Consider the following 16199-nt stretch of genomic DNA (forward strand, 5'->3'; position numbering starts at 1 on the left):
GTGAGGTGCAGAAAGGCGAGCTCAGTAGCCCTGGGAGCTCTTCAGTGACTGTACTTGTCTCAGTCGCCATCATAAGCAGTGCCATGCAGTTGTGCAGTAATGGCTCAGTGAGCGAGACAATCCTTCAGATCATTTCCAATTGTGCCTTCTCATATAAATAGATAAGACTGTGAAAATAATATTGATTGGTATCAGTCTACACAATGGACAGGTTATTATAATGCTGGCCAGGAGTGTGTGACTGTAAGTGGCTCTTTTTTTGTTTGAGCAGAAGTTATAATAAATGCACATTGCACGACCAGACATCATTCTTGAAAATTTATGAGAACTATGAAATGTATGAGTTTTAAAATTCATTACACAAGTTCATAGAATGTAAATTATTGTGATTCCTGGAACTAAAAACTGATCTCTTGCTTATCAGTGTATTTTCTGAGTAATTTATTGCATCAGTAAGTGTTAAGGGCAGAGTCAAATGACTGAAAATTAACAGAACACAGGCCAGAACAAAAGCAATGAGTGACTCAGTGAGCAGTGATGAGAGAATAAGTAGCCAAATTCCCACTTACTTTCAGGTGGGGGTTTTGTGTGTGTGTGTGTGTGTGTGTGTGTGTGTGTGTGTGTGTGTGTATGTGTGTGAGTGTGTTTTTGTCTATGAAGCTAAACATGTGTTTCAACAAATATTATTGACATTACTATTATACAAATATTATTGGCATATTATTCTTTCATTACACAGATTTACTTCTGTGCTTCTTATGTACTGTATTTCACAAAGTGGGAATTTCAGGTGAATGCCTACAGTATGCGACCATTGGCTATGGCACATGTGTATTCACTGCCTGTATTCTGTGTGTTCACCAGGAGCTAATCCACTCTCACGTTACTTAAATGTCATTTGGGAAGAAAGGTATCTCATAAAGACTGCTGAGGTCTGGCATGTCTAAATAAATCCATTCTAAATGTTACACAGGTTAATCAGATTTAGGCAGGTTTTTATAGTTTTAAAGACCAAAACTACTACTTGTGATGAATGAGATTCATTTAATGTTTAATTGAAGTTTTGAGTTTATATGACAGAGAATTAGAAAAGGTTCACAGTAATACTTTAGAATTTTTTCTACTGTCGTGTTACCGATGTTAAGGTTTTGGTTCGATTTAGGTGTAGGTATAGCATTTATTAGCTGCATTAATAATTGTGTCAGTGGGAGGTCCTCACAAGGATAGTAATTTGTTTGTGTGTGTGTGTGTGTGCGCGCGTGTGTGTGTCTGTGTGTGTGTTCAGAACTTGTTGATAGAATGGAAGGTCAGAAGGTTGCTTTTAATGGGAGGTTATGTGCCCATGACTGACTTCACTATAGTCTTCACTGTCACTCTTTCATATCAGGTATGCATTATTTAGATTTAGTAGACACAACACACAGTTAACAAGAGGATTTGAAGAGGATTTGAAGGAGTACGTGACTGATCTCAAACACTTATAATACACAGTTGAAAGGTGTGTAGTTAAAAGCAACTAACACTAAGAAAGTAAGAGGGGAATGTAAAATACATATTAGATACAATTTGATGAAATCAACTCCTGTTCAACAGAGTGAGATTCCAGTGAACTGGAGGTGTTGTATCACCAACTCACAATTATCACTTTTATGCATTGTCTTCTAGTATATAGTACACTGGATGCCTTACCTGAGTATGGTCTGTGTGTTCATTGATTCTCAAGAAGGCAACATGATACAATAAGAGCCAGTGGTTGCAAAATGTTGAACAGGTGTAAATTGTTATTATTGTGTAATAATGATGGCCACCAAACCTCGCCACTGGGGTGGAACAAGCTAGTGCACTCTTAGTGCCCGGATAAAATGGGAGGGTTGCGTCAGGAAGGGCATCCGGCGTAAAAACCTGTGCCAAATCAAATATGCGTCGCTTTGGATAAAAGCGTCTGCTAAATGAATCCATGTAAATGTATCATAAACCAGATGGAGACGGGTGATCTGCTCTGGTGACACCTTGTGTTCTCCAGCACACTCCTCGCGCGCATTGTCACGAGGCGGTACACAGCGGCGTTGGACTTCTCCTTTAACTCTGACGGACAGACGGATAGAGGAGTGACGTCAATTCACTTCTTGACGCCAATTTAGACGGGAAAGAGTAGATGGTAAACCGGAGTAGATGATAAACTTATGTCATACCATAGAAAACTGCTCTCTCTCTCTCTCTCTCTCTCTCTCACACACACACACACACACACACACATTATGAATAGTTATAATGTCATAACATACACAACTGCGCTCTCTCTCTCTCTCTCTCGCTCTCTCTCTCTCTCTCTCTCACACACACACACACAGAAGCTACTTCGCCTTTTTTGTTAGCTAAACGTGCGATTAAGTAGTATCAAGTAGCATCATGGCCTCACACGGGCAGAAAAACGTCAGGTCTGAGCAACAAAAGGTAGGTATATTTACATATAAGAACATAAACAAGCTGAATCCATTTCTAGTGTGGAACTGACACTGATGACTACTGTATCGATTAAAATAACCCAATGTTCAATTAAGTGCTGAATCAACATCTCATTCTTAGTGTTGCATGTTGAATGTGCACACATACCTACTAATCTACTAACGTTCGAGTAGTAACTCTTAATGTGTGGAATTCACACCTGCAATAACCACTGAATTCAAATCTAAAGGTTTCTGTGAAATCTTTCATATTTCTGGGTCCAACAGAATTTATATGTACATTATACAGCATGTACTAATTCAGCATTGAGGATTGTTCTGTGGTGAGATAAGAAAATGTTTTAGTTTTATTTAAACTCTCGTAAACGTTATTCCCTGGTTCATTTTTCAAAACTCTTTACACATCCACTTGCACACACACAATCGTTAATCTCCACAATGCACTATAACTATCATAAAATGGAATCAGAACAAAACAACACAAGTTTTCTTCCAACAAGAACAGAAGTGCAACAACAACAACAAAATACTATTACGCAGAGGCTTAAATGGTTAATCATGTAATTTGTTTCGTATTGCAGTTATTGATTGCTGTGTGTTCCTTGTTTGATAGTGTAAGCAATATAAGAACAGGTTTTACACTGCACTCTCATGTGTTGACTGACTGTTTTCTGTACTTCTATATGTGTGTAAACTGATTAATGTATAAATAACGTAAATAATAAAATCTGCACACTTTTGGTTCTGTTCAGTCGACAGGAATCCAGACACAAACCGCTTTAAGCCTTCATCACTGTGTAGTCATCTTAAATCACACTTCACTTTTCATTTTTTTTTTTTTTTTTGCAAGACACCATGTGACATACTTAACAAGACGATACTTTGATTACTTCAAGGTTGTAGAATGAACCACATGACAGCAAACAAAAGCAGTTTCCTCAAACTACACCTAGATTTAAAACACTGCTCGTCATTCCATTATCATTATTTACCATGACAAATCCCAAAACACAAAAAACAAGGACAAATGGCATTTTCCAACCTCCTCATTCCCAGGGATATTCACATACTATATTAGTGTATATATGCATTCCAGTTGGCTGATACATATCATGAAAATATTTGGCTGTGGGGTAAGTTACATCTTGTCAATGTATAGCAGACTTATGTTCATTAATTCTATATTTTAACTTGTGATGTTTTTCCAACATAAATCTTGAGACAAGGGCATTGCAGAGCGTATATCGACTTGTTTGTACATGTTATATATGATTTCAGTGCATAGTGTTTCTGTGTCAGTGGGTAGGAAAACCTTTACATCATATACAATTTTAACATGCAGAACAAATTTTACATAGAAAACATTCTTTGGTCTTATATTTTACAACATCAGGTCTTACTAGTTTATCCGACAAGCCATGTGCTCGCTTGTAGGTTAAAAGAGGAGGATACCAGTTGATAGTATATGCTAGTGCTTCTATATAATTGATTTCATTGAGCCACAGCTATATATTGAATGTTGATGTATAGTTAACAAACTATTTCTTTTTTTTCTTTTTGATATATTTTAAGTAATAGGTTTTTTTATTCAAGTTTTTTTTTTTACTTTTTTTATACTTTTTTTTTTTGAATCATTCATTAGGATAGCCTTTTGTTTGAAAACACTGTATAAAAAGTCCTACCTGAATAGAAAATGTATCCTCGATATTACTTTAATCTTTATCATTGGTTTATAGGTAGACTTTTTTTTAGAGGGGTTCCACTCCTGTCAGCCAAGAACAGGAATCTGAAGCTATCATTTTCACACGCTCACCCAAACTGGGCAGTTGAACATTAGGAAAACAAAAATCACCTGGTCTTTTTCCAGTCTTCACCTGTTCTGTTCTGGTGAGTCTGTGCCCATGATACCCTCTTGTTCTTGGCTGACAGGAGTGGAACCTGATGTGGTCTTCTGCTGTTGTAGCTCATCCACCTCAAGGTTTAATATATTGTGCATTCTGAGATAAAATTCTACTAACCACTGTTGTAAAGAGTGCTTATTTGAGTTACTATAGACTTCCTGTTAGGTCAGACCAGTCAGGACATTCTTCTCTGATCTCTCTCATCAACAAGGTGTTTCAGCCTGCAGACCCTCCAGCACACCATTCTATGTAAACTCTAAACTCTATACTGCTGTGTGTGAAAATCGCAGGGGAACAGCAGTTATAAAAATACCCAAAATAGCCCTTCTGGGACCAACAAATGCCACGGTTGAAATCACTGAGATCGTTCTGATGGCTGATGTGAACATTACCCAACGCTGCTGGCCCGTATCTGCATAATTTTATGCATTGCACTGCTGGTACATCTCATCCAACATTTAATACATGGGGCAAATATGCTATTAGAAAAAAATAGTTCAATTTAAATTTGCCTTTAAATAAATTAGCATAATTTGGTGCTAATGGAGTACCCATTTGTACAAACTTTAACTTGCCAACAGAATAAATGGCACATCTTCACTGGATGAAATAGGACATGATATATGCAACTGGAACAAGTAAATACTATTTTTTAAACTTGTTTACTCAGTTTCTTCATTTGTCCACATGTACTAATCAACATCACACCTTGCTATACAAGACAGAAAAATATTTGCTTGAGCCCTAATGAGTGATATTCAGCGGGTAGGTTATTCTGTGGTGAATAGGGTGGGAGGAAAAGTGACTTCAACTTTGGATGGACTACAAACCAGTGTGTGATTGCATGAGGATTGTAAAATGCCTCGTCCCATGCAAATTATCTGCATTGTTTGATCTTTTTCTTAGTTACCCGTTTCCTTCCCTCAGATTTAAGCCTTCTGTAGCGGTCATCTTAATATAAATTCTACACTTTGTATTATATGGATTGATTTAAGATTTAAGATTCTTAATTACTTTTGCAAAACCATAAATTTTGTTTGTGCTTTGTGAAGCATTGTGGTGCTCCTTCAGCTTGTGCAGTTTTCTTACAGGGCAATGCTCGCACTCTGGTCTTAATGGTAACTTCTGCTGCAGTTGGGGGAACATTACAATACGGATACAACCTCGCCATTATGAATGCACCCACTGTTGTAAGTAAACAAGAGGGAAATCTGTATTTACCTCTGTTTACATGTGAATGTCTTGCTATTTTTGTTCACCATGTCGTTATGTGTACATAACAACATTCAGTGTCATTAGTTCTGAATCTGAAAAGGCCCCTGCCTGTTCTCATTTACTGTATCTTTCATTACTATTGTATTCTGTGTCCCTACAGTACATTCAGAACTTTGTTAATGAGACGTTTCAGATGCGCTGGGGGATACAGTTAGAGGTATATCAGGTTACATTGATCTGGACACTCATAGTGTCGATCTTCTCATTGGGTGGCCTTACAGGGGCTCTGTTGGCCGGGCCCATGTCCATCCACTTTGGGAGGTACGATTTTTCAAGATTCATTATTCTATAAGTATAATACTTGCAGAGTTATACGGTATTTACTGTGATAATCTTTGAAAATACAATGTTGATATTGAAGTGGGTTCGATTTCTATGCATTGTGTTGTGTGTAGGACAGTGTTAATGATCTCATTTATAAATCTATAAATTCTTGTTGAGGGCCCCCTAGTGGCCAGGGGCTTGGTTGGTAATCTTTCCCTTGTGGTGACACACTAAAAGACCAAAAGTATTACACCAATATAAGCTCGTTGAATATTTCATTCCCAACCCCCTTGCTGCTATAAGATTTTGCTATATTTATGTTACTTACTGTGTCCTCATTGTTGCACTGTTTGCAATTTTCATTGTTTTGTATTTGTACTTGTACTGTTCACATTACCGACACTGTTATTTGTTGTCCATCTATGGACACCAATTCTGCCAGGTCGAATTCCTAGTACATGCAAGTGTTACCTGGCCAGTAACGTGATTTTGATTCTAATAACAGCCTCCACTCCTCTGGCTTTCCAGTAGTTTTTGGCGAGTGGCTGTGGGGATTTGTGCCCTTTCAGCCATAATAGCATTAGCGATGTTGGGAACAGATGATAAGGAGAAACATTCAGATTAATTTGAAAGGTATTCAGTGGGGGTTGAGGTCATGGCCCTGTGCAGCCTAGGCAAACCATGTCTTTATAGACTTCACTTTGTGCACAGAGGCATTGTCATACTGGAACTGGTTTGGGCCTCCTTGTTCCAGTGAAGGGAAATCTTAATGGTAGAGCTTAAAAATATATTCTAGACAATTTTGTGCTTCCAACTTTTAGCCATATGGTGTACCTTTGTTATCCAGCTACTTACTTACTTACTTAATCCTCTTCATCCCGTGTGAGACATAAGGCCGCTACTAGCTCTCTCCATCTAGGTCTGTCCTGAGCTGTGAACTGAGCTTCTCCACATGAGAGCTCCATTTCTTCCAGCTCGGTCGCCACTGTCCGTCACCATGTTATTCTTGGCCTGCCTCGGTTGCGCTTGCCAGATGGTGTCCACCACAAAGCCACTTTAGGTATCCTTAACTGAGACATCCTGAGTGCATGTCCGAGCCATCTTAATCGGTGTATCTTAATCTCCTGAGATATGTTGTTAGATCTTGTCTTTTTGTACAGGTTGACATTTGGGATGGTATTGGGCCAGTAGATGTTGCAGATCTTTCTAAGGCAACTGTTATGCAATCTAGAACTGGTAACATAGCCCAGAAAGACATCAAAGCCCGAATAAATAAAGCCAGAGGAGCTATTAGCAGACTCAGAACCATCTGGAAATCTTAACAGCTAAGCCTCAGAATAAAGAAATATAAAAGAAAGAATAAAGAAATAAAAACTTATTACAGCAATGTTATCCAGCTAGCTAAGAAATTATTACCATTATTTTTAATGACCTTTATATAATAAGACATTTTTGACTGTAATCTGTGTATTTTTTTATTATTGTATTGCCCTCAAGGAAGAAAACTATGCTGCTGAACAATATATTTCTAATGTCCAGTGCACTGCTGGCTCTGACGAGCCAGAAAGCTCAGTCTTTTGAGATGATCATCATCTCCAGATATCTGGTTGGCATCAATGTGGGTGTGTAGGCTACTGAACTTGTAGTTCAGTTTTAGCTAAATACCTGTATAAATATTTCCCTGGATTGATCATGTTTTTATTATGCCTAGATCTGAATGACTTCCTATCCACCAAAACTGTAAAACATTGACTATAAAACAACTATTCTGGTTGCAGGGGTCAGTATGAATGTACAGCCAATGTATTTTGGTGAAAGTGCACCAAAACACTTACGTGGAGCTGTGGCCCTGTCCTCTTCTGTCTTTACCTCTTTTGGGTTGGTGCTAGGACAAGTGGTAGGTTTGAGGTGAGTTCAGAAAACAGTTATATACTTAAAATTTAAAGCAAAATATTTGGGTCCAGCAAGACTTATATAAAACACTATAGATAATGAGTCAGTACCGATATCATCACACAATGTTTAAACCTATTACAGGCAAAGCAACCTGGGAAGTGAGAGCATACAATATGAGTTTCATATGGGCTACAGTATGGATTCTTTAGAGTAGTTATGGTAACTATGGTGACATTTTTAATTCTCAGACTCTCGATTTAAATGCCAAAATCTAATGGCTCTGTATCAAGTCCTCAGAGGACAAAATTTCAAAAGCAGTGTCCATAAAAGGTGATACATTAGTTTATAAACTCACCGCTCATTTTAATGTAAGGCAGGCTCATATTTTTTGTGTGTGTGTGTGTGTGTGTGTGTGTGTGTGTGTACAGAGAGGTGTTGGGTTGCGAATCATGTTGGCAGTACTTGTTAGCCAGTAATGCTGTGCCAGGCTTCATTCAGCTCCTCACACTACCCTGGTTCCCAGAAAGCCCTCGGTACCTTCTCATTGATCGTGGTGACAAGGACGCCTGCTTAAAGGGTAACACAAACTATATTTCTATATGTCTTATATGATTATATTGTACTTTAGAATAAAGTATACATGCTGGAACTGACTAGTTTCAGGAGGCCATATAGCAGAACATTAATTAATAATACTGTACACTGATATCCTGAAAATTAGCAATTCATTACATGTACTGAATATGTACAAAATTTGCTACCTAATGCATGAAACACTTATCAGTCAGACTCTGGGGCTGCACCGGACTCTGTAAATGGATGAAATAAAATGATCAAAAATTATTTGCACTGTTAACATTCAACCATTGGAGTAGATGCTGAAAAGAAGAGCTGTATATGAATTTTCAGCTTCAAATCAGAATGGAAACAGTATATATCTTCACATAACTGTCAAATACTGAAAATAGATCATACAGCTGTAGTTTGTGAAGGGTAGAAGGGTTTTACAGTTGTGTGTAAGTGATGTGTCTCTCCCCATGCTGTGTGTATTTGGCAGCACTGCGGCGGTTGCGAGGCTGTGAGGTACAGAAAGAGGAGTTGGATGAGATGCTGCAAGAGCAAGCTGAATCTGAGGACAGGCGAGCTCAGCAGCCCTGGGAGCTCTTCAGTGACCGTACTGTTCGCTGGCAACTCATCTCAGTCGCCGTCATAAGCAGCGCCATGCAGCTGTGCGGTAACGACTCAGTGAGTGACGCTGTCATTCTGACTTATTCAATCATCTTCAGTGATTGCTTTATCCTGGTCAGGGTTATAGTGGAACCAGACTTTGTCCAGGGAACACTGGGCACTAGACAGGAATCCACACTGGATGGGATGACAAGCCATCACACAACTTTTTCATCTCACCTGTAAGTGAATTGCAGAGTAAATTGGTGTGACACCTGGAACTAAATGTCTTTCTGACAGTGCATTATCTGAAATAAACAGAATAATTCAATTCATCAGTGAGTGGTAAGGGCAGAGACCGATATCTGAAAACAGGCCACAACAAAAGCAATGAGTGACTCAGTGAGCAGTGCTGAGAGAATAAGTGGCCAAATTCCCTTGCTCCTTTAGTCTATTTGTCTCTATAATGAAAATTTTGTCCATGAAGCATGTAAATGTGTTTCAACATTTATTCTCTCATTACACAGATTTACTTCTATGCTTCTTACATATTTAAAGAGGCAGGAATATCAGCTGAACACACCCAGTATGCGACCATTGGCACTGGCACATGTGAATTCACCGCCTGTATTCTGAGTGTAAGTTTTAAGTTTCGTGGTTTTAAAGGCCAGAACTGCATTTCTGGGTGGTATATTGGCTATCACAATTAAAAATGACCACTTGAAATGAGTGAAATAAATGTAAAGTTTCCTATAAGTTTAGAATTTACATGGCAGATTTAGAAAAAGATGTTACATAGTGATACTTAAATACTCTTTGTGTGTGTGTGTGTGGGTGTGTTCAGAACCTGTTGATAGAACAGAAGGGCAGAAGGCTGCTTTTAATGGGAGGTTATGTGCTCATGACTGGCTGGGCTATAGTCTTCACTGTCGCGCTTTCATATCAGGTATGCATTATTTTGATTTAAACAATTCAGCATGCGATTAACAAGAGCTACCCTGTATCTGCAGACACGCGCACATTATCTGGAATTCTGTCAAGATTTTCATCACTTGCAGCTTAAATTGGATTCATTTATCTATGACTTGAGACTCAACCTTGATTTAAAAATAATTCCAAAATTTTGCATTCTTCTAATTTGTTTCCTCAGCATTAAATAATGTAACTCAACACTGTTACAGACTACTGCAATTCATTAAGGTATAGACAGTCCACCTGTTTAAATTAAGTGAAGTCTTCTGTAGTAGAACTTTCACCACCAAATTCAGGACTTGATTTGGACTCAATCGAGGACTTTAGACCTTCTTTGAATATCCTTGAAGTAAGAGACTGATCTAAAACACTGTTGTATTACACAGTTGAATGAATGGTGTGTAGATAAAAGCGTCTATCACTAAAGCAAGAGGGGAATGCAGTATACGTATTAGATACAATATGATGAAGTTGACTCATATTCAACAGCGTGAGATTCCAGTGAACTCCAGTGTTGTATGACCAACTCACAATCAGTATTTTGATGCCATTGTCTTCTAGCATGTACACTGGATGTCTTACCTGAGCATGGTCTGCGTTTTCAGCTATATCTTCAGTTTTGGGATCGGACCAGGTGAGTCAAACTGCACCACTGCTCCATTAACTGAACGGGTCTGGGAAAATCCATTGCGTGTCACTGTGGCTGAATTACAGCAAAGAGCCAAAAAAGAAAAAGAAAAATCAGTTTATGGTCAAAATTGGGTTTTTATTCCTACCACAATGTACAACACCTCACCTTTAAGAAACCATTACATTTACATTTACATTTATTCATTTAGCAGACACTTTCATACAAAGCGACTTACAAATGAGAAAATACAAGCAAAGCGATATATCAAGCAGAGAACAATACAAGCAGTGCTACCATACAAGATCCGTTAATTGAGTTCCAGAAGAAGCAAAGTGCGCAGAGTAGAGGTGTAAGTGCCAGAGTAAATTTTTTTTAATTATTATTTATTTTATATTTTTTATGGGTTAGTTAGGTGTTCACGTAAGAGGTGGGTCTTTAGCTGTTTTCTGAAGATGGTGAGAGATTCTGCGGTCCGGATTGAGGTTGGAAGTTCATTCCACCACTGAGGAACAGTTAGTTTGAATGTTCTTGAAAGGGACCTTGAGCCACGCTGAGTAGGTACTACTAAGCGTCGAGGGAACATAAGCCTTCAGGAGAGAGTTGAGGTAGGAGGGTGCTGTTCCAGACAAGGTCTTGTAGGTGAGCATCAAGGCCTTGAATTTGATGCGGGCGGCTACAGGAAGCCAGTGGAGGAAGACGAAGAGGGCTGTGACATAGGTTCTCTTGGGCTGGTTGAAGACGAGGCGTGCTGCTGCATTCTGAATCATTTGAAGGGGTTTGATGGAGCTGGCTGGGAGGCCCGAGAGTAGTGAGTTGCAGTGGTCCAGTTTTGAGATAACAAGAGCCTGGACTAGTATCTGTGTAGCCTGTTCGGTGAGGTAGGGTCTGATTTTCTTGATGTTGTACAGGATAAATAAAAATCACAAAAAATTAAATGGAAATGTTTTTTAATTACTTTTTGAGCTCACCTAGGCTATTGTACTGTAAGGATCATTATATGTAAGGAGCCAATTTAACATTAATGCAGCGGTTTAAAAAAAATAATTAAAAACTGTCTAAAGATGTCTCAAACCTCATTAGCTGAGTATAATTTCAGTCTTTGTTCCAGTTATTGGATATTATGAGCTGTAATGACACAGACATAAGCTTAATTAATTCAGTTTCTAATCGGTTTCTTCTTTTCACTTTTGGGAGAAAAACAAGCCATTTTACAGCTGAGAAAAGAGGGGAAATTTATCAGAGCCATTGCCCTTGCATTGGGCATAGCCAGTACAACAATTTGGAATATCCTGAAAAAGAAAGAAACCACTGGTGTACTAACAACCAGACACTGAAGAGGTCAGCCAAGGAAATCAGTAGCAGCTGATGATAGCAACATTGTGAGAGCTGTGAAGAAAAACCCAAAAACAACAGGGCAGGGGTGAATGTATCACAATCCACCTTTCTAAGAAGACTTCAAGAGCAGAAATATAGAGGCCATACCACAAGATCCAAACCACTCATCAGCAGTAAGAATTGGAAAGTCAGATAGGAATTTTCAAAGAAATACAGAGATGAGCCACAAAAGTGAATGAACCAAGATTAACCACTACCAAAGTGATGGAAAGGACAAAATGTGGAGAAAGAAAGGATCTGCTCATGATCCAAAACATACAAATCTACGAAACATGGTGGAGGTAGTGTTATAGCCTGGGCTTGCATGGGCTCTCTGATCTCCATCCATCTTCTATACCGCTTAATCCTTTTCAGGGTCACAGGGAACCTGGAACCTATCCCAGGAAGCATTGGGCACAAGGCGGGGTCCACCCTGGACAGGGTGCCAATCCATCGCAGGGCACAATCACATACACTTTGAATTCAATTCAATTCAATTTTATTTGTATAGCGCTTTTTACAATAGACATTGTCTCAAAGCAGCTTTACAGAAATATCAATACGGTGTACAGATATTAAAGGTGTGAATTTATCCCAACTGAGCAAGCCACTGAGTAGCGACGGTGGCAAGGAAAAACTCCCTAAGATGTTTTAAGAGGAAGAAACCTTGAGAGGAACCAGACTCAGAAGGGAACCCGTCCTCATCTGGGTAACAACAGTTAGTGTGAAAAAGTTCATTATTGACTTATATGAATTCTGTATGGCCATAGAAGCAACCGTAGTCCCAGCAGTCTGGAATTGGAGTAGATTAGAGCTCCATCCAGAGGCAGGACATCCGAAACGGATCAGGCAGGTCCGGAGATCAGAAAGGATCAGGTTCTCTAGTAACTCCATAAAATCATGACATTCACACACTACAGACACTGTGGACATGCCAATCAGCCTACCATGACTGGGGGAGGAAACCAGAGTACCCGGAGGAAACCCCCACAGCACAGGGAGAACATGCAAACTCTGCACACACAAGGCCACGGCAGGAATCGAACCCCCGACCCTGGAGGTGCGAGGCAAACCTGCTAACCACTAAGCCACCATGTGCCCTGGCTCTCTTTTCTGAGAAATGCATACAATCTAATTGGGAGGAACTTCATCACGCAGCAAGACAATGACCCAAAACGTTCTGCCAATCCAACAAAAGACTTCATTGGGGGGAAAAGTGGAAGGTTTTAGACTGGCCAAGTCAATCATCAGACCTTAACCTAATTGAGCATGCATTTCACCTCCTGAAGAGGAGACTGAAGGGAGAAACCCACCAAAACAAACAACAACTGAAAGAAGCTGCAGCACAAGCCTGGAAAAACAACACAAAAGAAGAGTGCAACAGTTTAATGATGTCAGTGGGTCACAGACTTGAGTCAGTTATTGCAAGCAAGGGATATACAACCAAATATTAATATCTGTTCCAATACTTTTGCTCATCTAAAAATTGGGTAGTCTGCTATCAAAGGTGCCATGTTCTAAGTTGTTTAGCACATCGAGATAATAGATATCAGAAAATGAAAGCAGAAATTCTGATCTATCGTCTCATATTCATCTTTTGATCTCAAACCCAAATGTCTTCAGTGTACAGCAAAAAGAAGAGAATTGAGCTTGCCATTCCAGTACTTTTAGAGGGGACTGAATGTGCAAAAGAGAAGAAAGAGCACATTTCAGTTTAGAAAAAGTCTGTAGTATTCACAACTACAGTACTGTGCAAAAGTTTAGGCACCCTATTTTTTTTTAGTACAAATCTTTGTTACTCCAAAGATTTTTTATTTTATGACTCCTGCATTATCAAGTCAGTACAAAACATTTTCCCGAACCTTAGTTTTCTAGCACAAAATTAAATATTACATAAGAGACAAAAAACACAATGAAGGCTTCTGGGTTTTTGCTGCAAAAATAAGAAGCAAGTGCGACAGTCAAAGTCTCCAGAAGAACTGTGTCTGGTTCTGCAAGATGCTCAATAAAACTTACAGCTCATTTCCTTATAAATCTGAACTAATTGTACCGGAGACCACTATTTTTTTTTTTTTTTGTCACACCAAATATTGACTTTGTTTCATTTACAACTGTTTACTGCTCTTTACTGTATTTTTAAATGTAGAAACGTTTAATTTCTTTATTTTGAAGACATCTTTGCTCTATAGCATTTTTTTTACATGTGCTTAAAATGTTTGCACAGTACCGTACATATAGAAGACAATGTCAAAATTTCATCACGTATAGGGTTTTCCTAGGCTGCCAACATTTAATACACTAAAACAGCTTCATATGCAAGCACTCCTCAACCACAGGCATTAAATAGATTAATTTAAATAATACATTGACACTCCTACTGTCTATCCATTTGAAAGTCACAACATTCAGATGTGTTTTATAATACTTTTCCCCACAGCGGGAGTGACTGGAATTCTCCCAACCGAGATTTTTAACCAGGCAGCTCGCCCTGCTGCTTACATGATCGCTGGTTCTCTAATGTGGCTTAATCTCTTCATTATTGGAATGATATTCCCATTTATTGTGGTGAGTGCATGAATTCACAAATACACAAATGAACGTCTAGTAGTATGTGAGGTGTAGGTGAGTGACGCAAGTGTTAAAGTTAACCTGAATTCTCCACTAGGAGAAAAATACAAATGGCCTAAAGTATAATAATACTTTAAACAAATGGTCTTTTTTCAGTGTCCACTCTTAAGTTGTAAGTAGAAGCTTACACCTTAGTAACACCTTGACATACTACTTCTAGACAGACAATCGTTGTGTAAATATTTACATAATGTTGTATTTCATGTTTCTACCCAACATCTTAAATGTTAAGCTAACGTCTACTGATGAACTGTATCCAGGTTAGCAGTTGTAGAGCATGAATTAATAAGATGAAACCTAAGGTTTTTCTTTCCTGTGTGTGTGTTGCTGACAGAGCGGGCTAGGTCAGTTCTGCTTTGTGCCATTCGGTGGTGTGTGTCTTCTCACTGCGCTCTATATTGGACTGGTTTTGCCTGAGACTAAAGGAAAAACACTACCCGTGATCACAAGCGAATTCCACAGGCTTAACTTCCACAAAAAAGAGAAGACGGGTCCAAAGTGTAAAGACATTCATTACCAACTAGGAGAAGTCCACCACTCAACTGCCCTCTAAGCTACTTATTTATATAATTGAAATTCCTGTAAACTTAAGAATGCTGGAGCTCTCTGTTGAAGAGTAAGTGTTCAAAAGCTTTACCCAAATATAACCACAGACACATTTTATTCTGAGACCATTTATTCACAAATTCAATTTCTTTTTATTATATAGGTTTGCGAATATATAGATATGGTATAGATGTAGTATCTAACCCTGTTTACCTTTTATAGTAATTATGTCAATTTGCACTTTTTAAAATCTTTTAAAGCTATTTTCTCACATGTAAATTCTCTCACTCTCAATATCAACTAGAACAAATAAGGTCTAAACTAGTACAAAGAAGATACTGTCAGTGTGTTCTTTAGTCATAATAAACCATCGTAGAAAATATGGATTTATTAGTCTACTGTGTACCGAGTAGAATTTGCATTTTGAGCATTTACTACCTTACTATTGTCAGTTTGAAATTAGTTCTATTTAGATGAATGTACTAATATTCTATATACACTCACCGGTCACTTTCACAGGAACACCTGTACACCTGCTCATTTATGCAGTTATGTCTTTCACTAATGGCTACTTCCATGATAGCCATGATAGCATGATAAGGCATGGTCACAAAGCAAAAGTCGTCTCGGATTGGTTTCATAACATGGCACTGAGTTCAGTGTTCTTCAGTGGTCTTCCCAGTCACTGGATCTGAATCCAGTAGAACGCCTTTGGGATATGGTAGAACAGGAGATTTCCAGTATGAAAAATCTGCAGGAATTGTGTGATGCAATCATGTCAACATGAACCAGAATCTCTCAAATGAATGTTTCCAACATCTTGTGGAATCTATGTCATGAAGAATTGAGTCTGTTTTGAGAGCAAAAGGAGGCCCTACCCAGTACTAGCGCAGTGTTCCTAATAAAGTGCTGAGTGAGTGTATATGGTATCCACATAAGAGTATAACATAGTGATATTCTTGAGCCTATTGTACTGTACACTACATTCTAGTTAACATTTGGGATACAGCCATAGAAAAAGGGCAATATGGTACTTCCCACCTCTACTATTAAGCTATTAATTTAAGAACCCTAAATTTT

At 38.6% G+C, this 16199-nt stretch overlaps 1 protein-coding gene across 1 annotated transcript; it reads left to right on the forward strand.

Moving 5' to 3' along the window:
• Positions 1-5409: 5409 nt before the first annotated feature.
• Positions 5410-15622, forward strand: slc2a11a (solute carrier family 2 member 11a; the record flags this gene model as incomplete). Its single annotated transcript, XM_053635966.1, has 11 exons — positions 5410-5556; positions 5742-5902; positions 7403-7527; positions 7684-7813; positions 8230-8378; positions 8859-9046; positions 9496-9606; positions 9813-9914; positions 10502-10574; positions 14383-14510; positions 14908-15622. Coding segments are annotated over 11 exons (1533 nt in total), but the record flags the coding sequence as incomplete, so codon positions are not given.
• Positions 15623-16199: the final 577 nt, after the last annotated feature.

Source organism: Ictalurus furcatus, chromosome 11 (genome assembly GCF_023375685.1).
Source record: "Ictalurus furcatus strain D&B chromosome 11, Billie_1.0, whole genome shotgun sequence".
NCBI classification, from domain to species: domain Eukaryota; kingdom Metazoa; phylum Chordata; class Actinopteri; order Siluriformes; family Ictaluridae; genus Ictalurus; species Ictalurus furcatus.